At 39.7% G+C, this 26123-nt stretch overlaps 1 protein-coding gene across 4 annotated transcripts in view; it reads right to left on the reverse strand.

Moving 5' to 3' along the window:
- The window catches only part of FOCAD (focadhesin), a 292503-nt gene extending 266752 nt beyond the window's left edge, over positions 1-25751 (reverse strand). Inside the window, exon 1 of one of the 4 annotated variants that reach the window (XM_065908204.1) lies at positions 25708-25751. Coding sequence is in view for 2 of the 4 variants with exons in the window: in XM_065908202.1 (XP_065764274.1) it covers positions 529-560 (32 nt within the window). In the remaining 2 variants the exon portion in view is untranslated. Of the gene's footprint in view, positions 1-528; positions 598-14457; positions 14500-25356; positions 25419-25707 lie in introns of those variants that run through there. The other 3 variants (XM_065908205.1, XM_065908203.1, XM_065908202.1) reach the window with 3 other exon arrangements.
- Between the last annotated feature and the right edge of the window lie 372 nt (positions 25752-26123).

The raw sequence follows: 26123 nt of genomic DNA on the forward strand, positions 1-26123 counted from the left end.
ATGCCTCTCGTGCCTACTGGGTTCTCAAGTACAACAATCACAACAAAATCATAGAGGAGGGCAAAGAAGCGGAGGCACAGAACTAATAAGGGGATTTCCCAAGGATCTCACTTGATCCACACAGCACTGAACCCACCGAATTACACCCCACTCTAAAAAACAGGATGCTTTAGGCCACCTATTTATTACAGTATAACTTTAACAAAATGTTTACATTAGTACTGTACTCTAAGTTACCTTATAAAAATAACAGGCAACAAAAGCAAGCTCTCCTGATCTTAAAAATGAAGGCATTTTGTGTTGAACCTTTCTCACTACTGTCTTCCTTTTCTTCTAAACCCAAACTCCCTGAATAATTTATGCTATCATTCTTCCTCAACATATGGGTCCAACTTAACTCCCATGAATTGGCCACTTCACACCACTGAAACAACATGTTCTAAGACTGCAAACCATGTCCCTTATCTAATCCACTCATTAGCTTTTAAGCAGCTCAAAATTTCAACTTCCCAGTTGTATTAATCTCACCTTTCTTGAAATGTTCTTCTCTGTTGTTCCATAAGACATCATAACAGAATTTCCCAAAGTGTGTCTTGGGGAAAGCCAAGATAGAGACCTCTTCGAGAGGAAAAAAGAATTTTGTAGGGACATATATTGCCATTTTGAACATTCAAAAAATAAATTAAAAGCCAAATAAAACATGAAATATGTTAGCAGGTGATACAACGGGAAAAATAAATCTGATCTTTTTCTCTGAGTTTGTTTTTGAAGCACAACTGACCTATAACACTACGTTAGTTCCTGTTATACACATAATGATTCGATATTTCTAAGCATTCCAAAATGATCGCTATGGTAAGTCTATTTACCATCACTAATACAAAGTTATTACATAATTATTGACATATTCCCCACACTATACAATTCATACCTGTGACTCGTTTATTATGTAGCTGGAACCAGAGACAGGGGCGAGGGGGAGGCAGAAGTGAATGAAGGCAGTCAAAACATACAAACTTCTAGTTATAAGATAAATAGGTACCAGAGATGTAATGTACAACACAGTGCTGAATGTTACAAATAAAAGTTAAGGGAGTAAATCTTAAGGATTCTCATCAAAAGGAAAAAATATTTCTTTTCTAGTTCTTTCATTTTGTATCAAAATGAAATAGTGGATGTTCACTAAGCTTATTGTGGTAATCATTTGATGATGTATATGTCAAATCATTACACCTTAGAGTGCTAAATGTCAGCTGTATCTCAATAAAACAAGAAGAAAAAAAATTTTTTTAAGTAAAGCAAATAGAACAAAGGGGAGGAGATGAGAAATGGGAGATGGGTACACTTTCTATTTAAATATGGTGGTCTCCTTAGAGGGTGCCATTTGGGAGTTAGCCACACAGATAATCTAGGGAAACAGTATCACAGGCACAGGAAACAGAGAATTCAAAAGCTCTAAGCTAATGAACTGCTTAAGATATATCCCAGAAAGAGCAAAAGGATAAGTTAGGAACAGAGCAAAGGAGGAAGGAAATGGCAAATGAGAGTCAATGAGAAGCTAGACCATAGAGGGCCTTGTAGGCCACTGGAAGGACTGATGTATTTATCCAAAGTGAAATGGTTAACCACTACAGGAAAAAAAAAAAGTGGTAAGATTTTAATAGAATCACTTGAGGTGAGATGTGATCAGACTTTGGGTATCTTCAAAGGTAGAGTCAATATGGTTACTAATGGGCTGGATGAGAGTATAGGAGAAGGAAAGGGTCAAAGATGATTCCAATGTTCCTGATCTGAGCAGCGTCATTCTTAATTTCAATCCCTTTGGGCATTTTACACATGAAACAAAATCATGAATATATTAATTACCATGGCATTTTTTACTAAAAGGAAAAGATAGAATTGCCAACAACTGAGATAGGGAAATGAGTTCTTTGAGGGAAGACTAGGAATTCTATTTTGCACAAGTAAGTTTTAGATGCCTAATGGATATCCAAGTGGAGACGTCAGGGAGAAAGTTAGATACATGAATCTATAATTGAAGAGACAATATTAGTTGGTGATACAAATAATGGTGTGTACTACTGAAGAATCTGAGAGGTTCTAAGGCAAGAAATTTGATAAACTTTGCTTAATCCAGAGTTTACCAAACTTATCTGGTCATGGCCCCCTTTTTCTGAAACTAGCTGTTAACAGTCTATACAACCGACCCTCCCTGGGATACACCTTGGTAAACTCTGCTCTACTGGTTCCTCCTATTCCTCTCTCTTATTACTCTGCTTCTTGTGCATCATCTCCCTTCCTGAAGGTGCTCCCAAACCTCTTCTCTTGTTCTTCTTTCATGAAAACTCTCCCGGAGTCTTCATCTAGTCCTTATCTCCAAACACTTCCCTACTCTCTCACACAAGGCTCTAAAGCACCAGACTGGAGACGCTAAAAACAAAACACATATTTTCTCATAAAAATTGTTCCCATTTCAGTGCATCTTTTCCCAGTTCTCCTCTCACAGTTTTCGTCACCAACATTCTCAAAGTCCAGTCAGTCACAAAGTCAGCTTCATTTCTTCCTGCGTCTCAGTTTCTCTCTCCATTTCTCTACTCATCATCTTCAGTGCTCACGTGAGACTTCCTTCAGTAACTGGTTAAACTTGGGGTTCCTACCCCATACACTGCTGTCAGACTAACTGTCCTAAAATGCTACTTCCATCATATCAATTCCCTATAAAGAATACATAGCAGGTTTTTAATAGCCTGGCAGATTAAATACAAATACTTATTTCCAGCTTTTAAGTTGTCTCCAACAACAATCTCACACATTCAACTTCATTTTTACTGTTGTCTAATTCTGTTGGTTTAGTGGCTAAGTTGTGTTTGACTTTTGAGAGCCCATGGACTGTAGCCTGCCAGGCTCCTTTGTCCATGGAATTCTCCAGGCGAGAATACTGGAGTGGGTTGCCATTTTCTTCTCCAGAGGATCTTCCTGACCCAGGAATAGAACTCGGGTCTCCTGCATTGCAGGCAGATTCTTTACTAACTGAGCTATGAGGGAAGTTGTCTAATTTTAAGCTGCATAAAACCATTGTTAGAATAGACCCATGTGCTCAAAGTTGGTTCATTCCTAAGAGATTCCTGCCTACCCCACCTACCTCTCATGTGCAATCTTAGTTCCCCAACCAGTGATAGAACCCATGCCCTCTGCAGTGAAAGCACAAAGTCTTAACCACTGGACTGCCAGGGAATAGGGAAGTCCATAAGGGATTTTATTTATGCTGTTCACTCCCACATAAAATGTCCTCCTCTATATGATCACTGTAGATGGTGACTGCAGCCATTAAATTAAAAGACGCTTGCTCCTTGGAAGAAAAGTTATGACAAACCTAGACAGCATATTAAAAACCAGAGACATTACTTTGCCAACAAAGGTCCGTCTAGTCAAAGCTTGGTTTTTTTCAGTAGTCATGTATGGATGTGAGAGTTGGACTACAAAGAAAGCTGAGAGCCGAAGAATTGATGATTTTGAACTGCGGTGTTGGAAAAGACTCTTGAGAGTCCCTTGGACTGCAAGGAGATCCAATCAGTTCATCCTAAAGGAAATCAGTCCTGGGTGTTCATTGGAAGGACTGATGCTAAAGCTGAAACTCCAATACTTTGGCCACCTGATGCAAAGACCTGACTCATTTGAAAAGATCCTGATGCTGGGAAAGATTGAAGGCGTGAGGAGAAGGGGATGACAGAGGATGAGATGGTTGGATGGCATCACCGACTCAATGGACATGAATTTGAGTAAACTCCAGGAGTTGATGATGGACAGGGAGGCCTGGCATGCTGCAGTCCACCGGGTCACAAAGAGTCGGACACAACTGAGCAACTGAACTGAACTGATATGTTCCTACAATTATAGGTGAAACGCCTTTCATATCGCATCTTCTCTGCTTAACCTTTCTCAAGGAGCCACATCTTAAGAGCATTCACCTTGCTTTATGTTTCTTCAGTGCTACTGCATTTGGCCTGACCCATACTACCATGTGATTAATTACATTATGATTGTTCATATTCTTCTGTTAAGGCAAATAGCAACTACTCAGATTTGCCACTGTAGCAGGAAAAGCGGCTACAGACAAAACATAAACAAATGACCAGGACTGTGTTCCAATAAAACTTTATTTACAAAAACAGGAGTCAGGTGGGCTGTAGTTACTGACCTCTGATTTACATACTATTTAATTAATTTATAAAATTTATTGATAAAAATTGCTAAACTGACATTCAAATTTGCCCCTGGGCATCCAAGCACAGATAATACATAAATAAGATAAATTGAACATGTCTTATTATCTAAAAATGGAAAAGTTCTATCATAGAAAACAATTTTCATGCCCCTAAACTCTGAAGGAAATTTCTCACATTAGGCTTCAGGGGGCTTCCCTTGTAGCTCAGTTGGTAAAGAATCTGCCTGCAGTGCAGGAGACCTGGGTTCGATCCCTGGGTCAGGAAGATCCCCTGGAGAAGGAAACGGCAACCCATTCTAGTATTCTTGTCCAGAGAATCCCATGGAGAGAGGAGCCTGGCAGGTGGCGGTCCGTGGGGTCACAATACTCGGACATGACTTGCGACTAAACCACTACCACCAACACCACGGGATACAGGGTGATATAATAAACAATAATTTCAATAACATAAGCAAAACAGAATTTTGTTACCTCTTTTTTAAACCACAAACTAAAGTTAAAGTTGTACCATAATATGTAACTCAGGAAGAAAAAAAAAAAAACCCTCAGCTAATGGAGTCAAAGCTCAACAGAGCTTTCCGATGATCTAATCTAACTCATGAAAGCCAACTCTAGAATACTGAGAGAAGCAGAGGGTTATTAGCTTATCACAGAATATACTTACCCAAATGTCAAGAGTGACAGAGGTAAACTGAAGGAAATGTGGGATTATACTCTCTGATCCAGACCTGAAAGATAGAATTCCAAAATGCTCTAGGGACCAGACCAACAGCTGGTTAGACTAATAACATTATGGCAATGAAGAAGCTGAACCATCCAGAAAGAGGACTTTGTCTCCAGGAGGAGGTGGGCCAATGGAGTAAAAAGAGTACTGCTTTTATCAAAATTGTCTAAGTATCAATGATGAATACCTAAGCTTACAAAAACACGGTCCTAATTTTTGGTGCAATGCTTTAGAGAACACTCGTTTTTTAAATCTACAGTAACTTTATCTTTCCTAACAAATGGCCAGAAGGCAGTTTCAAAGCCACTACCCAAGCTGCAATATGATTTGATACCATCCTTGATTTGCTATCCTTGGGCTCCAAATTGCAAGTGTCTTTCATCTGCTAGAGACTTTTATTTCAAGGTTAATCACAACCACTTGGCCTTTCAAGGTATCAAAACATCATATTCTCTTAGGGAATTTCAAGAAAGAGTACAAATGTTTGCTTTAGCACTGGCAGTGTAGCCTGTGTCCTACTTTATTTTTAACCTCAATGTCCCTTGGGCATTTTATACATTAAAGAAAACAATTATATATTACTTCTTACCATGACATTCTTTACTCAGAGGGAACTAGTTACATTTTACTCCATAAACCATGTGTGACAAAAAAGAATGTTTGATTTGAAAAGATTTATCTCCAACCTGTCATTGTGCTTTTTTGTCTGCCTGAATCTAAATCAGAAAGAGAATTTTTAATGAGGGCTTTAAGTTCCAGGTGAATCAAAGCATTTGTTTGACTTAAGCAATTATTGAATTATCTGCCAGAGTATTTTAGCCGTGTAAGAACACTTTCAAAACAATAAATCAGTTGCCCTCTAGTAGTAATAAAGAAGCAGCAGATAGATAAAACACCTTAAGATTTTCAACTTTCTCAATAGTTTCTCTAGGATACAAAACACAAAACCATACACCACACAAAAGGATTTAGTGTCAAACTTCAAATAAAAGGTACAGTCTGAAAGACAAGAGAAAAATGTATCTATAGTCGACCCTTGAACAATGCAGGGGTTGGTTAGGGATGCCAACCCCTGCACAACTGAAAAATCTACATACAACTTTATAATCTGTCCTTCCAAGCAGTGATTCCTCTTCGACCAATTCAACCTACCTTGGGTCATGTAGTACTGCAGTAACGGACTTACTGAAAAAAATCTGTTTACAAGTGGACCCGTGTTGTTCAAGGGTCAACTGGATTTATATTCACCATAGATATGGGAGCCCAGCAGGACTATGCAAGGTAGTTTGCAGGAGGCACTATCCAATGGTAACAGATAAAAACTTGATTTTCAACTTGGTTTTTTTTTTTTTTTGGCCATGCCGTGCTGCATGTGGGATCTTAGTTTCCTAACCAGCAATGAACACATGTCCCTTGAAGTAGAAGCAAGGAGTCTTAATCACTGAATCACCAGGGAAATCCATGACTTTGAACACTCTTGACTACCAAATTTCTATATAGGAAAGATTCAGAGTAGCAACGTAGGTGGTAGTCAGGGCTACAGACAGTACATTCTAGAAGCTGGTCTATAGAAACAAAGTCATCATCAGATTGAGATAAAGCAAATCGCATTCACATTAACGGGATCCTATTTCAGAGATACAAAATCTAGGCCATTTTTTTCTTTATCAAGCTATTCCAATTATTAGTTATCCATTTACTTAGGTTCTTCCTTTCACACTTTAAGCTACAGAACCAACAACCTGAGGATTTTAAACACATATTTTGACAATGTATTACTTTTTAAATGGCTTATGGAAAGGTGATGGGCACCATCAATAAACTGACTTGATCATATAAATTTATCAAGATTATGACTCAGGGACATATTCCAGACTCTCCTAATTGCTTCATTCTGCCCCTTAAAAAAGAAAAAAATATTAAATCATCCACTTTGCTTTACTGTCCAATGTTTATATCTTCCTTGTTCTCCTGCATGCTTTGCTTCTCACCTACCTCTTCTCAATCCCTAAGGGTCCCACAGCATCTCCAGGATCCGGCAGCTAGAATCTGTGTCATCACTCATTATTACATCCTGAAACCTGCTAGAAACTCAATTTTAACCACAGCTCTTGCTTCCAAAGCTTCAAAATCCAGCCGGCTCCTGCACTCTCAAATTAACCGGACAACTGAAGCCCTCCTAATGATATGATTCATAAAAATGGAAATGTCATAGGGAAATTGCAAAATTTTTAATACTAAAGAGCAAGTGTCACAGAGCTCTGGGACAACCTGGAGGAGTGGGATGGGGTGGAGGTGGGAGGAAGGCTCAAGAGGGAGGGGACAGATGTATACCTGTGGCTGATCCATGTTGATGTATGGCAGAAATCAACACAATATTGCAATTATCTCTCAACTGGAAATAAATAAAAATTTTTTAAAAGAGCAAGCATAAGAAAATAGTGCTTTTTTAATCATTATATTCACTAAGTCATTATTAAATTAAGCTGAAAGTGGGAAATACTTTTATTATCACCACTAATTTTAAAACCAAACCAAGGCAGAGGTCAACCAACTGGTATGAAAGAACCACTTGGTCGATCAGAGAAAGAAGGAATGGCATGGATGTGGCAGAGATGCTAACAACTATCCTTCATTATCTGTGCTATTTCTTCTGTATTAATAAAACTGTAGCCAAACCAGCTACATTACCTTCCACAGCTTCAAGTACGGCTACATAGGACTGTGTGTGGTCAAGTTCTCCCCAGTGGAGTGTGAGCAGACATGATGTGCTAATTCCAAACTGCAACCTGCCTCCTCCACTCTCTTCCCAAAGGAAACTGGGTGTTGGCAACAACTTAGATTGTCATGTGCATAAAGACAATGCCTCGAGCACACAGTTGGAGAAACAAGATGGAAAGAACCATAAATGATAGCTTGGAGTTAATTGCAAACTTGGAATTCCAATCATTACATGAGAGAAAAATAAAGTTTTTACTTTGTTTGAACTGTTGCATTTGGGGATCTTTTTTTGCAGTAGCTGCTAGTACTGCCTTAATAATACGGTGCAGCGGTCCCCAACCTTTTAGGCCCCTGAGAAGACAATTTTTCCATAGATGGTGAGGTGTGGGGGAGAGGATGGTTTGGGGATGATTCTCATAAGGAGCAAGCAACCTAGATCCCTCACATGCACAGTTCACAGTAAGCTTGTGCTCCTATGAAAATTTAATGCCACCACTGATCTGACAGGGGGCAGAGCACAGGCGGCAGTGTGAGCAACGGGGAGCAGCTGTAAACACAGATGAAGCTTTGCTTGCTAAACCATCACTCAACTCCTCTGTATGGCCCAGTTCCTAACAGACCACGGACTGGTACTGGCCCATGGCCCAGGGGTTGGGGACCCCTAATATAGTGGACCTGGGAGCATCTGCCTTCTGTCATTAGAGAAACAATGTTAGAACAACTCAGTAAAAAGGTACTCATCCTAGCAGTTCATGTAAGAAGAAAAGTTTCATGACTTCCAACCCAGTGTTTCCCTGGACCATCGGTAACATGAGGTACAGCCAGCACACTTCACATTCCTGCATCAAGTCCCAGGACTTTTAAGATCTGTAATTCAAGTGCTGAGCAAAGTTAGGTGACTATGGGTTCTGATGATCTCACCGGGTGCAATTTACTAAAATGCATCAAATTGCAATCACATTCCTGCCTTTACAATTTAGTTTCTTCTCAGTCCCATCACATGTTCCTTACTCATAGATTTTGAAATGAGAGTCTAAAATAAGATCAAAGGCAGGAAATTCCAAGTTAGAACTGATTACTGTCCAGGAGAACCAAGCATGAAAGTAGGAAACAAAACCACCAACTTGAATAATGTCTGATTTGTTACATTTTCTTCAATTATTCTTGGATTATTTTTTCTAAAGTGTCTTTTATGTGTATATATATGACAAATACATAATGAAACATAGATTAAAAAACAGTATTAATAATTTTTAAAATTTAAAGACTGATTTAAATCTAGAATTTTTTACAGTATCCAATCTAAGTCTTCAAAGAAGTCTTCAAATTACATCCCTTACGATGATTATTTTCTCTAATATTACAATTTTAAAATAATTTTGCTTCATCAAAACAATAATTACTCAAATTGCTCACTATGTTTTTAAGTAAACATTTTATGTTGATACAAAATAATTTTACTGTATATTTATTATAAAATTGATGCTCATTTTAAACACCTTGCTGACCAATAAATGTCTAATCTTCATAGGTAACATCTCCAAATTCATCACATTACTTCAAATACCAGTTAACTAAAATTTAATCAAACACCAAAGAATGTATTTTATACATATTTGATTTGTATTCTTCCTCTAATAAAATTACTCAAATTTTGCACACTGGTCTTCTAAAATAATTTACTTCTTAGCAAATATTAATTTGGCACAAACTGAAGTACACCAATGTCCCTCCAGGGGAAAAAAAAAGAGGAAATCATAAGTAAAACAAGAATACCTAAATGCTGATACTAGATGGGTACATTAGAATTCATAATGCTATTCTATGTTTATATATGTTTGAAATTTTCTGAATAAGCTTTAAAAAAAAAAGCCATGTGTGTGGCTCTCACTAGGGACCAGGCAATATTCTCAGTACTTCACATTTATAACCTCATTTAATCCTCAAAATAATTCTATGAAATAGGCACTCATTGTACAGAAGAAGAAACTGAAGCACAAAAAGACAGATTAACTTTCCCAAGATATACAATAAGCTGAAATTCAAATCCAGGTAGCTTGGTTACATATGTACATAGCAAAACTTGGAAAATACAAAGCAAAACTTGGAAAATACAAATTATGGGTGCTTTTTAATTTTGCTTATTTCTATTTTCTAATTTTTTCACAAGAATATGTCTTTTTGTAATTTGAATAAAGTTCCAAAATTATGAAAACTTTTATTCAAATACTTATACATTCTTTAGAAACAGAAGATATGACTTTCTAAAACCCACATCATTACAAGCATAGAAATCTACCATTAACAGATGTCATTAAATGAACAGCACTAAATTAGGAAAATTTTAGAAATGATAAAAGATGACTTTGTTAGCCATTTTACCAATGCCCTATGGAAAGAGTAACATTGCAAAGGGGTCAATATAATTTAACGAGATTCAATTAACTTTAGACCACTTAAAAATCTTCCTTCATCTTCAAAGAGAAATACAACCATTATTATCTTCCTATTTTAGACTCCTGGGAAATTTTATACCAAAATAAGAACTCTCACTCTCAAAAAGAATTATGTAGACTGATGACAAGTTAAATGGAAACATTTTTCTTGATTGCTGCAAACTGGCCAAACTCATTTATTTTTCATGAAAACCAAATTATCAAATTCATGTAAAATGGAATAGAGTTATTTTAACTTGCACTCTTAGTACTAAAGAAAGTTGAAGATCAAATGAGCCAAGGAGTTTTACAGGAAGATAGTAAATCTCCCTGCTGTTAACTAACTCACTGTAGCCCAAGCTGGAGAACACCTCTATATTCCAGACCTGAATAGACACAATCACAAAAACAACATCATCACCACACTGTTAGAAGAACCACTTTGAAAATTTCCAATGAATAAGATGAATGGGGCACTGTGAAGCAATGTCATATATTCTTTTGCAAACCCTAAGACAATGCATAGTGAAGGTGAGAAAACATCTTTAGTTCGATTATACTTAGTCTTACCTACCTCTGTCTCCATCAAGGTAACATGACAGAGAGAAAAATGCATGGAGTTAGGAGTTGGGAAGTGGGAAAAACAGACTGGATGCAAAACCTGACTCCACCACTAGGTTTGAAAAAAATTAGGTTGCTTCCATGTCCTGGCTATTATAAACAGTGCTGCGATGAACATTGGGGTGCACGTGTCTCTTTCAGATCTGGATTCCTCAGTGTGTATTCCCAGAAGTGGTATTGCTGGGTCATATGGCAGTTCTATTTCCAGTTTTTTAAGAAATCTCCACACTGTTCTCCATAGTGGCTGTACTAGTTTGCATTCCCACCAACAGTGTAAGAGGGTTCCCTTTTCTCCACACCCTCTCCAGCATTTATTGCTTGTAGACTTTTGGATAGCAGCCATCCTGACTGGCGTGTAATGGTACCTCATTGTGGTTTTGATTTGCATTTCTCTGATAATGAGTGATGCTGAGCATCTTTTCATGTGTTTGTTAGCCATCTGTATGTCGTCTTTGGAGAAATGTCTGTTTAGTTCTTTGGCCCATTTTTTGATTGGGTCATTTATTTTTCTGGAATTGAGCTTCAGGAGTTGCTTGTATATTTTTGAGATTAATCCTTTGTCTGTTTCTTCATTTGCTATTATTTTCTCCCAATCTGAGGGCTGTCTTTTCACCTTACTTATAGTTTCCTTTGTTGTGCAGGCATGGAAGCAACCTAGATGCCCATCAGCAGATGAATGGATAAGGAAGCTGTGGTACATATACACCATGGAATATTACTCAGTCATTAAAAAGAATTCATTTGAATCTGTTCTAATGAGATGGATGAAACTGGAGCCCATTATACAGAGTGAAGGAAGCCAGAAAGATAAAGAACATTACAGTATACTAACACATATATATGGAATTTAGAAAGATGGTAACGATAACCCTATATGCAAAACAGAAAAAGAGACACAGAAGTACAGAACAGACTTTTGAACTCTGTGGGAGAAGGTGAGGGTGGGATGTTTCGAAAGAACAGCATGTATATTATCTATGGTGAAACAGATCACCAGCCCAGGTGGGATGCATGAGTCAAGTGCTCAGGCCTGGTGGGCTGGGAAGACCCAGAGGAATCGGGTGGAGAGGGAGGTGGGAGGGGGGATCGGGATGGGGAATACGTGTAACTCTATGGCTGATTCATATCAATGTATGACAAAACCGACTGGGAAAAAAAAAATAAAATAAAAAATAAAATAAATTTAAAAAAATTAGGTTAACCACTTACTACCTGGAGCCTGCTTCCTCATTGATTAAGTCTGAAGACACCTGCCTCACAAGATGATATAAAGAACAAAATGAAGTGAGTCTGAAAGCCAAGAGGATGTTAACACAGTAGGTATGTATTCTAAAAATGTGTTTCCTCCCTCCCCTTGATACAATGTGGGACAGTCAAGGGAGGTAAAGGATGGAAAAGAATTTAAGTTTAGGGATAAGTTAGGCATCTCTAATCAAAGATTAGGGTGGGATCTTATATGTAAGTCAAAAGCTGGGGAAATAAGACACCAGCCCCCAGGTTAGGAAATGCATGAGATTCCTTTCAAAATATAGTTGACTTCTAACTCACCTGCTGAAAGCCTTTCAACAGCTTCCCACTGCACTTTGTAATAAAATTCAAACTCCGAACCATGGCCAAAAGGTCCTACATGATCTGGTCTCACAACTCTCCCTCAATCAAGGGGCTTCAGTCACAATAACCTCCAGTTTGCTCTGTGGACCCCCTAAGTTCTTTCTATGTGCAGGTCTAGAAGCCTCAGGCCCCTCATCAAGTGTCCGTGCCCTTGCTGTTCAAACAGCTGGCTCCTCTCACCTTTCACATCTCCTCTTGAGACTCCACTACCCACCCAGCCCAAGTGGTTCCCCACTCCCTACCCCCAGGGACGCACTACTATATCCTTCGTTGCTTTGATCACAATCTCAAAGGATCATCATATTCTTCTTTCTGCTGCCTCTCTCTACCCCTCCCCCAGCAGTGAAATGCAAACTCTTGAGGGCAGGGACCTGGTCTCTTTTTGACCACAATACCCCAGCATATAACACGTTATCTGCTCAATACAGATCCACTGAACAAATACAAAGCACAGAGGTGGGATTTGGAACACCATGTTGGATGAAACAGCTCCTATGTGCCACACAGTCACTGAACAGTTTAGTAATTGTTACTTAGTAACACTAAGTAACTAATCCCATTGGATCCTCACAACCACTCTGAGTTAGGTATTATTAACTCCATTTCCCCTATGAGAAAATAAGAGCTCAGAGAGGAAGTAACTTGCCTGAGGTTATACAGTGATATTAACAGCCAGGATTTATTAAGAATTTTACCATGTGCCAGGCAGGCACAGTTGAAGCTCTTTATGTGTGTTCTCTCCCCCAACATTCAAAACAACCCCATGACATGAGTACTATTATTATCTTCATATTCATATGAAAAACCATGTGAGGCAAAGAGAGGTCAGAATTAATTGCCTAATTAAGTAAGAAGCAGAGCATGGATATGAACTGTGCAGCCTGTGAATCTGAGGCAAAGTTTACATTCTTAACCACTCCTCTACAAAGGAGAGTTGACAGAGTTTTTAAAAACTTAAAATAATCCATTAAAGCAATTCACCCAGAACCAGGCACATAATCAACACTTTCTAAATGTTAGCTATTATGAATCTTAGTCTAAATTCCATACCTTGTTTTTTTTTGTTTTTTTTTTTTTTCTATTATATCTTGCTGCATCCCAAGGAATCAAGCAAATCTCAAAAAGAACAACCTAGGTTTGGACATAGTGTTAGATCAGGTTCCCAACGCAGCTCATCAGCATCCTCAAGTAGCTCTGTATCTTAGTGTTTATTGCAACCCTAAAAACATAAAAGTCTGGTGCACGAAAGTTACATATTAAAGGGGTGCTCCACGCCGTGCACAAAACACAAAAATTATCAATCTAAACTTAACCTTTATGCTGTGGCACCATTACCAGCAACACATCTATCTACCACACTTGTGTATGTTCTGAGATTTTATACTTGTATTTTATTATTGACCATTCATTCCAAGTTCAATGAGCATCTAACAAAAGCTAAAGACTGCCACTTTTGTCATGGCAACTGGTATCAATCTTTAGTAAGTCTAGCCTTCCTGTCATTGATATCAACGCTTTCACATTTACATTTTCCATCTTTTTAATCAGTAAATATTTACTGCAATAGATGAAAGCAATTATTGGCCCAAATGGTTACTCAAACACTACCACCCAAACACAGACCTTGACCTACAACTTGCAGTGTACTTGATGCAAGAACAGTGCGATGATATGGTGTACAGGGGCCATCCTGGAGCTAGGCCTGTTTCTAACGACCCTTTCCGCTCTGAGAGGACTGGCACCAATCCTCAAAATGTAGATATCGTCTAGTTCTGAAGGGCCTATCTCCATCTGTGTAGCAGCAGCACCTGCTCAGACACGAGCGAAGAAGAATCTCTAGCAGGAAGGACTCCTCACTGACCGAGCCGGCTGCATTCTTCTCCTGCACTTCCAGGTTTCTTGGGAGAAACAGCTGAGCCCTGTTCACCGCCTGCCTGGTCTGGCAGGTACTAAGCAGTTAATAAATGTTTTTGAGTTATTGTCTTTAGTATAGCACCTAATACACAACAGACTCAAAATTATGTTAAAATCAGAATTCTACTGTTCATTTTGTTTTCAGATCAACTTTCCAAAACAGAAGGTGAGAAACAGAGAAGAATCTATATCCACATCTTTCTCACCCATGAAGCTTCATGAAACAGACCAAAGTAAATTTAAAAGAAGGAAGCCTCGCGTGCCACAGTCCATGGGGTTGCAAAGAGTCAGACACGACTGAGTGACTAAACTGAACTAAACTGAAAAGTAAAAAGAAAAATTGTAAACAACTTTATTTTCAAATTAATACAGTAACCAGACCCAGTTATCAACACATTTAGGGTTTGAAAATAAGTAGTTCTTTTTACGATGGACTCCTTTTTACCAACTTTTTTAAACTGAGCAAATAACTTTTATATAGATAGGATAATAGATGACTTCAACCAAGCCCAAATCCTAAATCAGAAGAATCCAAATTAGTGAGATTTTATCATGCTGTTATTTTGGTACTTTTTTTTTTTTTTTACAAAAATCAAATAAAAGGTCAAAGAGCACCTGTCAACATAAGACTGGTTCTTTACTGTTTCCAGTTAAATCTAATAGTGATGGAAAATGGGTCTTTGTTACTTGAATACATCATAAGTTTTACGTGAATACTTCAGCTGACAGCTATTATTTATCTTGCTGCTGCTATACTCTTAATCTTCTATGTATTACAACCCTTTAAAAGCCCATGGTATCACCTCTGTGTATTTCCCACTGGGGTAAAAGGCATTTTAAACACATAATTACCCAATGAAGTAACATTTACCCATTTTCCATTACGCAGCTAGCAGTATTTATGGCTGTTTTACTTGTGGGGTTCTTAATATTTAGATATTAGTTAACCTTCACAAGCATCCTGGGCAGATGATCATTAGTAAACCCTTTCACATTAGTAAGAGACGCCAAGCAGTATGTTCAAGAATCAGAAGAGGATTCAGCAATGTAATGGTAATATCCAGTTGGCACACTATAGCGTGTAGAATGTCTCTCAGATAAAGTCAAAAACTTTATGTAAAGAAAGAAGAAGGATGAAGAGGAGGTGGAGAAGGGGGGAAGAGAAGGAACATTAGCTCCTCATGAGAATACTTTTTAACTTCACAAATTTTAAAACCAATACATACAATTTTCACAAGTACAGGGTACAGTGGAACTTTTCAACGCCGTGTTGGAAGTAAATGACTGACTAGGAAAATAACAGTGAATCGGCAATTCACAATAAAGCCAATGCTCAGAGCTTCATTTCAACTTCAAAATCTACTTCTGCCTCTCAGTCCAAACTCAAACCCTACTTATGAAAGTGCTCTCAACCTGTCTTACCTCCAAACTGATATCCATAGGTCCTCAAAGGCCAGATCAGTTCTGGAGCAAAGCCACAGAAGTAAGACAGGATCAGCATGGTTCCCAGGACCACAAGCCTCTCCCCACTCCCCAGCCCACTATACTCAATTCCATAGGGAACTTAACACAGTAAAGTTGAAAGTCTGGGGCAGGTCAACAACTAAACCCAGTCTACGAAAGTAAGCTGTCAGGGTACTTACTAAGCATTTGACCTTAGTGTTTGGCACTTCTTGGCAATATCCCAAAATGTAGCACATGTGCTTCAAATTCTAACCACCTCCCAATTCAAAAGTATAAGGCTACAAAAGGCTTTAAATCGTCATCTTTTTAATATATTTTTTAATTGAAGGATAATTGCTTTACAGAATTTTGTTTTCTGTCAAACCTCAACATGAATCAGCCATGGGTATACATATGTCCACTCCCTTTTGAACTTCCCTCCCATCTCCCTCCCCAGCCCACCCCTCTATGTGGATACAGAACCCCTGTTTCAGTTTCCTGAGACATACAGCAAATTCCCATTGTAAAGCCAGCATCTTTTGTGCAAAGTCATTCATTGATTGCTCTAAAAGGTAAGCTAAGGAATATGTAGATAAAGTATCGATCAGTAATGTGAAACAGTTACAAAGAGTTTTAATGATATATAGATATGCTTATGGCAGAGTAAAAAACTGAGAGAAATTTTTATACACAATCATGAACACAACCAAGTTTAAATTACAGATACAATGATAAGACTAAGGGAAAACAGTGAATATGCAGAAATGTTAAGTTCATTTCTAGTTAACAAGTTGATGACTGACTACATACTATTACTCTTCTCCTGATATTTGCTACATTTAACTCCCCCCCCCCCCCCACCATGGGCATACATTACTTTTGTACATTAAATAAAAATTACCAAAAAAAAAAAAATTACCACTTCTCTTCAAATAAAAACTCAACTTTTTTAGTCTCAATAAAAAAAGTAGTAATCTTACTTATTCACTTGGAACCATGGTCTTTTATCACTGTCTAAAGAGGCCGTTTCATCACAGCACACACCAAGATAAAAAGCCTCACTTGATCCAATTACACCACTTATTAAGAGCTATTTAATGAGAAAGTCACACCTTGGAGTTATTAGATGCTACAATGGTCCTGCAGTGTTCCAAACAACTAAGCTAACAGAATTACCTTTGATTCTAAATCTTTTGCCAAGAGATTAATCCATCTGGTCCCTGAAAAAAACTGTGTTCCTCCAGTGTGTTCAACTTCCTCCAATCTCATTTTAATCAAGGATGTCGGCCTCTGTTGACAGAGGTATTTTTAAATAGATTTACTGAAGTATAATGGAAATACAAAGAAATCACATATTTAATGTGTGCAATTTGATGACTCTGGACATGTGCAAACACCCATGATGCCATCACCACAATCAATATAACAGATATATGCAACACCTTCCAAAGTTCCCTTGTGTCCTTTTTTTTTATTATTATTATTATTTGGCATACACAATATTGTACTTTAACAACTGGCATCAGGCTGTATAGCAGATCTTTAAAACTTATTTATCTAGCATAACTGAAACTTTATAAAGAATAGCTATTTTTAATTTCTTAAATTACAGTACAAAGAGTTTGATTTTTCCTTTAATTTTCCCAAAATGCAGATAGCATATGATACTAAAAAAATTGTTGCCATCAATAGATACATTTTCAGGAGGTCTTTACATGTTTTGGCATCTGCCAAAGAATAAAGAAATGGCTTTCTGACATAGTGACATTTGGAAAAAGACCTAGAGGAAACAATGAGCATTCCAGACAGAAGGAATGCTAAGGGCGACAACCCTGAGATAGAAGCATGTGTGGCAAATCCAGGGAAGACCAAGGACACCAGTATGGTTGATGCAAATATGCAAGCTGGGAAGTGAGAGATGACAGAGTGGAGCGGGAACCCAGATGACAGAAGTCCCTGCAGATACTGTGGGCTCTGGATGTTTCTGAGGGGGATAGATGGCCCTAGAGGCTTGGGGCAGGGAGATGGCACACTTGACTGTCATTTTTAAAAGGTCATCTGACTCCTCTAGAGAACAGATCATAAGTGGGCAAGGACAGGAAAAGGGAGACCAGCTAGGAGGCTATGGCAATAATCCAGGAAAGAAATCATATTGCCGGGAACAAAGAGAACAGCAGTGGAGATGGTAAGAAGAGGTCAGACTTCACACTTAATTGACAGAATTTGCTAAGGGATTGGATGTGGAATGTAAGATGAAGGATGACTGTGAAGGATGACTCCAAGGTTTCTGGTTCAGACAAGTGGAAGAAAGACGCAGTCACACAGTGAGATGCCGAAGACCAGAAGAGTCACTTGTTTGTTTTTGGCCACATGGTATGTGAGATCTAGTTCCCTACCTGAGATCGAATCCATGCCCCCTGCATTGGAAGCATGGAGCCCCAACCGTTGGACTGCCAGGGACATTCCATTCATTTGTTTTTGAAACAGGGCAACAATGCACAAGTATCCTCAATCCATGGGGTGCAAAAAGAGAAGGGGGCAACAGACGATGAGATGGTGTGATGGCATCATCGACTTAGTGGACATGAGTCTGAGCAAGCTCCAGGAGTTGGTGATGGACAGGGACAGCACTAATGTGCTGCAGTCCATGGGGTCGCAAAGAGTTGGACATGACTTAGCAACTGAACAACAAATGTCAGGAAGGAGAGGCTACAGGACAGGGTGCAAAGTGAAGAGAATACAAGCTTCATCTTTTTCTCAACTTTATTCGAAGCCAATCTTCACTATAACACGATTAATCTTAAATTTTGTATGCTTAGTTCTAGCTTCCCTGGTGGCTCAGAAGGTAAAGAATCCACCTGCAATGCAGGAGTTCGGGGTTGGATCCCCAGGTTGGGAAGATCCCCTGGAGAAGGGTATGGCAACCCACTCCAGTATTCTTGCCTGGAGAATCCCATGGACAGAGGAGCCTGGCGGGCTACAGTCCATGGGGTCACAGAGTCGGACACAACTGAGCGACTAAGCACACAGCACAGCTCTAGCCTGGATCCGCATTTAATTCATACCCAATTCCAACAGTGCCGTCAGCGCTTGCCCCGCTTTCCAAGCTCCATAAGGCCTCAGTGGCCTGTTAAACCCTAACTATTCCATACAGCTTAAAATCTCACAAACTGAAAAGAGAGAGCTAGAAAGGAAGGAGGGGAAACAGGTAAATTAGTAGGTGGGTGGGTAGATAATCCTTACTATCCTGTTCCCCCAGCCTTCATTGTCCATTCCATTTCATATCTCCTTCCAAGCTTTCTATTAAATGTTCAATACATTCCACAGGCACTGTGAACAGGAGCAAATTTAGGATTCAGGGAGGGAGAAAGGGGTCAACTGGTTTTGAAGTGATACTGTAAACAGAAAAGTGAAGAAAATTCCAAGGTATTCATTTATTTTAAAAAAAAACCCTTCAAAGATATGAAGTCACTTTGTTAATATCCAATTGATTTGTGAAAGCACAGCTGTCACTGTTGTTGCTGACAATATGGTAGGAGATAAAGGGAAAACAGACCAGTTAGAAGGCTATCCGCTGTCACTCAATCACGTCCAACTGAAGTGGACAAAGTTGGTAATCCAACTTTGTGACCCCATGGACTGTAGTCTGTCGGGCTTCTCTGTCCATGGGATTCTCCAGGCAAGAATACTGGAGTGGGTTGCCACACCCTCCTCCAGGGGATCTTCCTGACACAGGTATCAAACCCACATCTCCTGTGTCTCCTACACTGTCAGTGGATTCTTGACCACTGAGCCACTGGGAAGCCCTTAGAAAGCTATGGTAGGTTGCAAAAAATGGCCCCAAATTCTTCTCAATTTGGCATGCACACTTTTTTTACAAAGTGACTTTGCTGCTCCTCTCATAAGTAGTCTACTTCTCCATCCCCTTGGCTTTGGGCTGTCTTTGTGACTACTTTGAGCAACAGTGGGAGAAATAAAGTGGGAATTCTTAGTCGACCTCTCAGAAGGCCATGTAGCTTCCTCCTGCTCTCTTGGCTCTATTAGACCAAGCATGGGACAGGTTACCGGACCAGATGTAGCAGAGATAAGCCATTCCAGCTGATGCCTCCAAACCTACAGTTGCCATTTGCTACTTGAGTGAGCCCACCAGCAAAAAGAGCTCCCCCCACACCTGGCCGCCCCAAGCCTAATCCAAACTGCCAACCCCAGATTCATAAACTAATAAAAGATTGTTGCTTTAAGCCACCAAATTCTGACAGTGAGTGGTAATAAGTAACTGATACAGAGACTATCACAACATCAAGAACATACACAATGGAGGTTTAGACTAAGGTGGGAGCAGTGGATAGTGAAAAGTACTCAGATTCTAGCCATATTTTTAAGGGACAGACAATAGGCTTTCCTAGTAGTTTACAAGTGAATTATGAGAAAAAGAGAAGAATCAGGGCTGACACCCAAGTTTCTGGCCCAAGTAATGGAAAAGATAAAATTTCCATGATCTGGGATGAGGAAGACCAAAGGTGGTGTAGGTGTAGGAAGAAAATCAGGAGCTGTATTTGAGATTTCTATTTAGTCCTCCAAGTAGAAAAGCTAAGTAGGCATCTAGATACATGGAGTCTAGAGTTCAAAAGAAGAGGTGTACAGGACTTCCCTGTGGTCTAGTGGTTAAGAATCCACTTGCTAATGCAGGAGACACAGGTTCGATCCCTGGTCTGAGACGATTCCACATACTGTGCAGCAATTAAGCCCGAGAACCACAACTACTGAAGCCCATATGCCTAGAGCCTGTGCTCCACAACAAGCGAAGCCACTGCAATGAGAAGCCTGCACACTGCAATTACAGAGTAGCCCCTACTCGCTGCAACTAGAGAAAGCCTGCACACAAGATCCAGAACAGTCAAAAATAAAATGTTAAAAATATCAAATGTCAATGTGTAAAATCCCATCTATGTAAATCATTTAAAAAGATTAATAGGTCCAGGCTATATATTACATACACACACACACACACACGTGTGTGTGTGTGTGTATGTGTATGTGTATATATAAATTGGGAGTTAATAGGGTATTGCATGTGAGCATGCATGCTCAGTCACTTCAGTCATGTCCGACCCTATAAACTGTAGCCCACCAGGCTCCTCTGTCCATAGGATTCTCCAGGCAAGAATACTAGAATGGGTTACCATGCCCTCCTCCAGGGGATCTTCCCGACCCAGGGATCAAACCTGAGTCTTCAGCATCTCCTGCATTGCAGGTGGATTCTTTACTGCTAGGCCATGGGGAGAAGCCTAATAGGCTATTATTAGCACATAAAGACTAAATAGGGGGCAGGGCATATTTTTCAAAAGAAAAAAAAATGAAGAAAAAAAAAAAAAGACAATGATATGATTAAAGGACTGTGAGGACTGAGCTGAGGAGCTCTCCTTGAGTGCAATAAGAAAGAATAAAGGAGTTGAAAAGGCGCAGAGGGGCAGGAGGAAAACCAGGAATTGTGGCATTTTTTATAATAAGGGAAGAGAATGTTTCAAGAAGCAGAAAGTGATCAACTATTTCCAAAACTGCTGATAGGAAATGGTAACTATGCGGCAGGATACAGGGGGTGGCTCATGCTACCCTGCGAATCATTTCAGTTTCTAAATGTATCAAATCAACATGCTGTACCTTAAACTTACACAATGTTATGTGTCAATCATATGTCAATAAAGGTGGGGGAGAAATGACGATCAGTCATGTAAAAGATGTAAATTAAAAACAGACCTTTGGACTTAGCACAATGAAAGTCATTAGTGACTGAGGAAAGCAAAACTTTTTTATAGTAGCACGGACTCATTTGAAAAGACCCTGATGCTGGGAAAGACTGAAGGCAGGAGGAGAAGGGAATGACAAGAGGATGAGATGGTTGGATGGCCTCAACGACTCAATGGAAATGAGTTTGAGTAAACTCCAGGAGTTGGTGATAGACAGGGAGGTCTGGCGTGCTGCAGCCCATGGGGTCACAAAGAGTCGGACACAACTGCGCGACTGAACTGAACTGAGGGAGACAGTCTAATGAAAGTGAGTTTAATAAAGAATGGGGGAAGTAATTGGACACATGAGTGTAAGTCTTGCCATAAAGGAAAATAGTGTGGTGGCATAAGGAGGAAATGGGGTCAACAATAATTATTTTAAGGTAGGAGAAGGAACAGCATGTTTAGATACTGAAGGGAACAATCCAGTAATGAGGGAAAATGTGATCTTGCAGGAGAGAGATGCTGGAGCCAAATCTTGGAGTAGGTGAAAGCAGTCTTCATGCAGGAGTGCAGAATTCTCCTTAGAAACACAACCTTTTTCCACAAGACTCTCAGTCCCAAAATAACTGGAGAGAAATCAGAGGTAAATGCAGGTACACCCACCTCTCACACCCATGACAACTGTCATTAGTATCAAGGCATTTTTCATACCTCCCAGACTAGAATCAACCTAAAAATGCTCAACATAACCTTCCCGGCATTCCAATAAAATGAGAGTTGTCACATGTGATGAAAAGTGCAGCTGACTCTTGAACAACCTGGGGCTTAGGGGTGCTGACCCTCCCTGAAGTGAAAAACTCACACATGAATCTACCGTGGGCCCTCCCTAGCTACAGTTCTGCATCCATGGATCCAACCAACCAGAAAACCTTCTGACAGAACTATAGTTCAACATTCACAATTACGACATTTCTTGAACACACTTACCAGCCAAATTAGCAAACAGTTACTTATCTGACCCAAAAGATTAGAGGATATAATCTAATAAACTGGAACGAACTATATTCTTCAGTTTAGAAGGTTGAATGAAACACTGGTTCACAGTAAGTGAAACTATGGATTTTAAAATAAATAATAACAAACTATCTATGCCATTTGAATTCTCAAGTTCCTTGGGTCTGAAGAAATATTGTCCCTTCATGAACAATGGAAAATTTTACAGTATTTAATGTCACAGCTTCTGAAATATTTTCAAAATATATAAAACTAAAGTAACTCAGGCTAACTGAATGAAATCCAATATAAATCAACAAAAATTTTAAATCCTAAATGCAGTATTATTACTTCCATTGTGGCTTGCTGCTACTGCTAAGTCATTTTAGTCGTGTCCGACTCTGTGCCACCCCATAGACGGCAGCCCACCAGGCTCCCTCATCCCTGGGATTTTCCAGGCAAGAGTACTGGAGTGGGGTGCCATTGCCTTCTCCGTCCAATGTGGCTTAGAATAGGTTAAAAAAATTATGAGGCCAGAAGTACTTGGCAGACCCAACTTATAAAAACAACATTCAATCTATTGTTTGAAAAGTGGATGAGGTCTTCTGCATTGCTTGAAAACTCTGTTTCAAATAATTGAAATGGGAGAAAATTAACAAGTATCCCTTCTTCTACTAGCTTAGCAAATTTGTATCCTATCCTGTGGAAACAGTACACACAACTTCCATCCAATTTATCACTAACTGTGAATCAAAGATTGATATTATACTTATAAAACTATACCATATTTTATTATATTACTCATCTTTAGATCTGTAATACTTCTTAAAAAATATAATACTTATAGATTTCACATTTCCTAAAGAAATATCTATTGCCAACTCACTTAAAGTTTAAATTATCACCCTTAGTTTCTTTTTTGAGATAACTGAGCTCATTGTTATAAACCAAGAAATATTATGACCAGGTTTTGCTACAGACCCAAAAATAATCCTGACACTACTATTTCCTTACATTTCTTCCAAATATATTTCATTTTTCACTGTTTTTCTCCCCAAATTTTAATTTTTTTTCCTTCACACAGATATTTTAACATATAATCTGAATCCCTGAGTCTCCCCAAATTTTAAACCAGAAGACTCCATTTGGATTTTTTTCCTCAGCTCCTGCATTTCTCCCCAGTCTTCCCATCTTGATCTGCTCCATTTCTAGAACTAGAAAATTTTTTTAAAGTTCTATTTTCTTAAATTTTCCCAACCCCTAATAGTGATGTAGGGGTTTAATTTAATTCACTTAATGGTTTGTGAATAACAGTCAAAAAGTATCACAAGGCTATGAATGTGTGTGTAAGCCACTTTAGTCCATGTCCAACTCTTTGCGACACTATGGACCATAGCCTGCCAGCCTCGTCTGTCCATGGGATTCTCCCGGCAAGAACATTGGAGTGGGTTGCCATGCCCTTCTCCAAGGCTATGAATATTATGTCTCAAAAAAACTATTCTAGAAATTTTACACCTGCAGAAAGACCAAGTGGATTACTTAATAAGTACCATCAATAAATCAACAAATGAAAAACTACTGTTAGATTTCTATGAGCATCTTTACTCTCAAACTGATGATTTGCTTACCTTTTGGTTATTAATTCTCAACTGTAAAGCAGCAATTAATTAAAATCCAGTAAGTTTTAGGTTGATAAAATAAATGTTAACATAGACATGATATTGAAAGACATTAACCAGGTGATGACAACTGCCAAATATTAACCAAGTAAACAAATAACCAAGGCAGTTTTAGTTACCACTAACCTACTAAAGCAAGTAAAAATGCTCTGAAAATTGCATTCTTATCCAATGTTTTTATATCATACTCTTAAATGTAACATTTCAAATCTCCTGATTATTACATTTCAAAATTTAGATGAGTCATAGTGCTTTGAGTGCGGGAATTATATGTGAATCAAAATTGTAAACATGCACTTGCTTGCTAGTCAAAAAGTCAATGTGAAAAAAAAAATCAATGTGGACAGATTCAGGAGGAGTAAAACATATAATATATACAGGGTTTTGTAAATGGTCACTTCTCAAATATTAACACAGTTCAGTAAACGTGCAATCTGCCCATCCTGTCTTTGAATATCTCAATATTACTAAATATTTCTAACTCCATCCCCTCACTTTACAGATGGGGTGCCTGAGACCTAGGTCTTTAGTGATATTTAGCAGGACTATGCCTCAGAGCTATAACAGTCTGAGGCTTACAGGAGGTGAAAGTAAGGAAAACTGAATGAGGTCCCAGAAGAGCTATATAGCTTATGATACAGGATCATAAGCTTCTGTGCTTAAATCTAGAACCTGAAATTGAATAATCAAATCTAGACAATAAAACTGGCTGATAAACTGGAAGAAAAAGACAGGGAATGAACGTTTTACTTTATGGCATAAGACCCTGACCACCAAGGAACCCACTGAAAAAGTGCTGAACAGATGAATGACTGATTGCAATGATACTTGATAGCATGACTTCATTGATTTCATAAACTCCAAATTTAGAAACTAAACTGAGGATATCATGCTAAAATTAAAACTGATGGAGAGTAAGGGGCAACACAACGGGCAAGTCTCTGTAAATCTCTGCACAGCTGTTGCTGACATTTCAAAACACATTCATACGTGTATGTGATATACATACAGAGATACAGAAACATACTACTTCTTCAAGTAATTCCTGCAAGTGAAGACAGAGCCAGGAGATCTGAAAACAGGCCCTGCTCACCCACAAGCCCTTGCATTAAAGTAGACAGGATCTGAGTGAGTCACCGGGAATTAGGAGGAGACAGTCACTCCAGGACAAGGAGGGGAGGGCTAGAGTCCCCTGTGCTGCCTTCAGACTAGGGAAAAGTGGGATGACTGCAACCTGCTGCAGGAAGGTATGCGCGCCGACCTGTTTCCGAATCAGGATCCCGCTGAGCCCCACCGCAGTCAGCAGAGCCGGCCCCACCCAGGCATCCGGGAGTTCTCTAACGCCGAAGGCCTACTCCTTCGGGAATTCAGAACCCCAGCAGGACAGGACGAGGGCAATCGACAAGACCTGTCCCCTTCCCGGCCGCCCAAACCGCGACGCGGCCCTGCCACCACATGCTCTATTACCCCATCTCCCATTAGAGCTCCAGGCCCATCGGGCCTCAGCCTCCCTCCCAGCAAGCTGAGTCAGGCCATAGGCGAGTGTCATCGGGCGACCTCTGTGCAGGAGGCAGAGGCCCGCAACCCGCCGCCTAACACCCGCAAAGCTTACCTCCCTTCTGCCACAAGCTCAGCCCCACGCCGGCTGCCTGACGTGGCCCGCCCCGCCGTCTCGAACGCCTGGGGGCGGTGACTATGGGGAGACAGCCAATGGCCTGCAGACCTCAAGGGCTTGCCCCGCCTCCTCCAACTTCGACCCGCCCGCCCCTGCTTAAGCGCACGCGCGTTCAAAGCCAAGGCCGCGCACTGCGGCTGGAAGGCGGCGTGGGCGGCCAAGCGCTCGGCAGCAGTCCCTGAGCTGGAAGGGTGGTGCGCGCGAGTGCTGGCTGTGGGACTGCGCCGCAGTGGGGAGTTAGCCTAGGGAGAGGCGGATTAAAGGAACCCGCCTGGAGATACCACTGCAGCGTATCCGGATGGTCCTACTGGCAGCCTGCCCCTATGCAGCTTTTGGCGGTGCAAAAGCAGCTT

Source organism: Muntiacus reevesi, chromosome 17 (assembly GCF_963930625.1).
Source record: "Muntiacus reevesi chromosome 17, mMunRee1.1, whole genome shotgun sequence".
NCBI classification, from domain to species: Eukaryota; Metazoa; Chordata; class Mammalia; order Artiodactyla; family Cervidae; genus Muntiacus; species Muntiacus reevesi.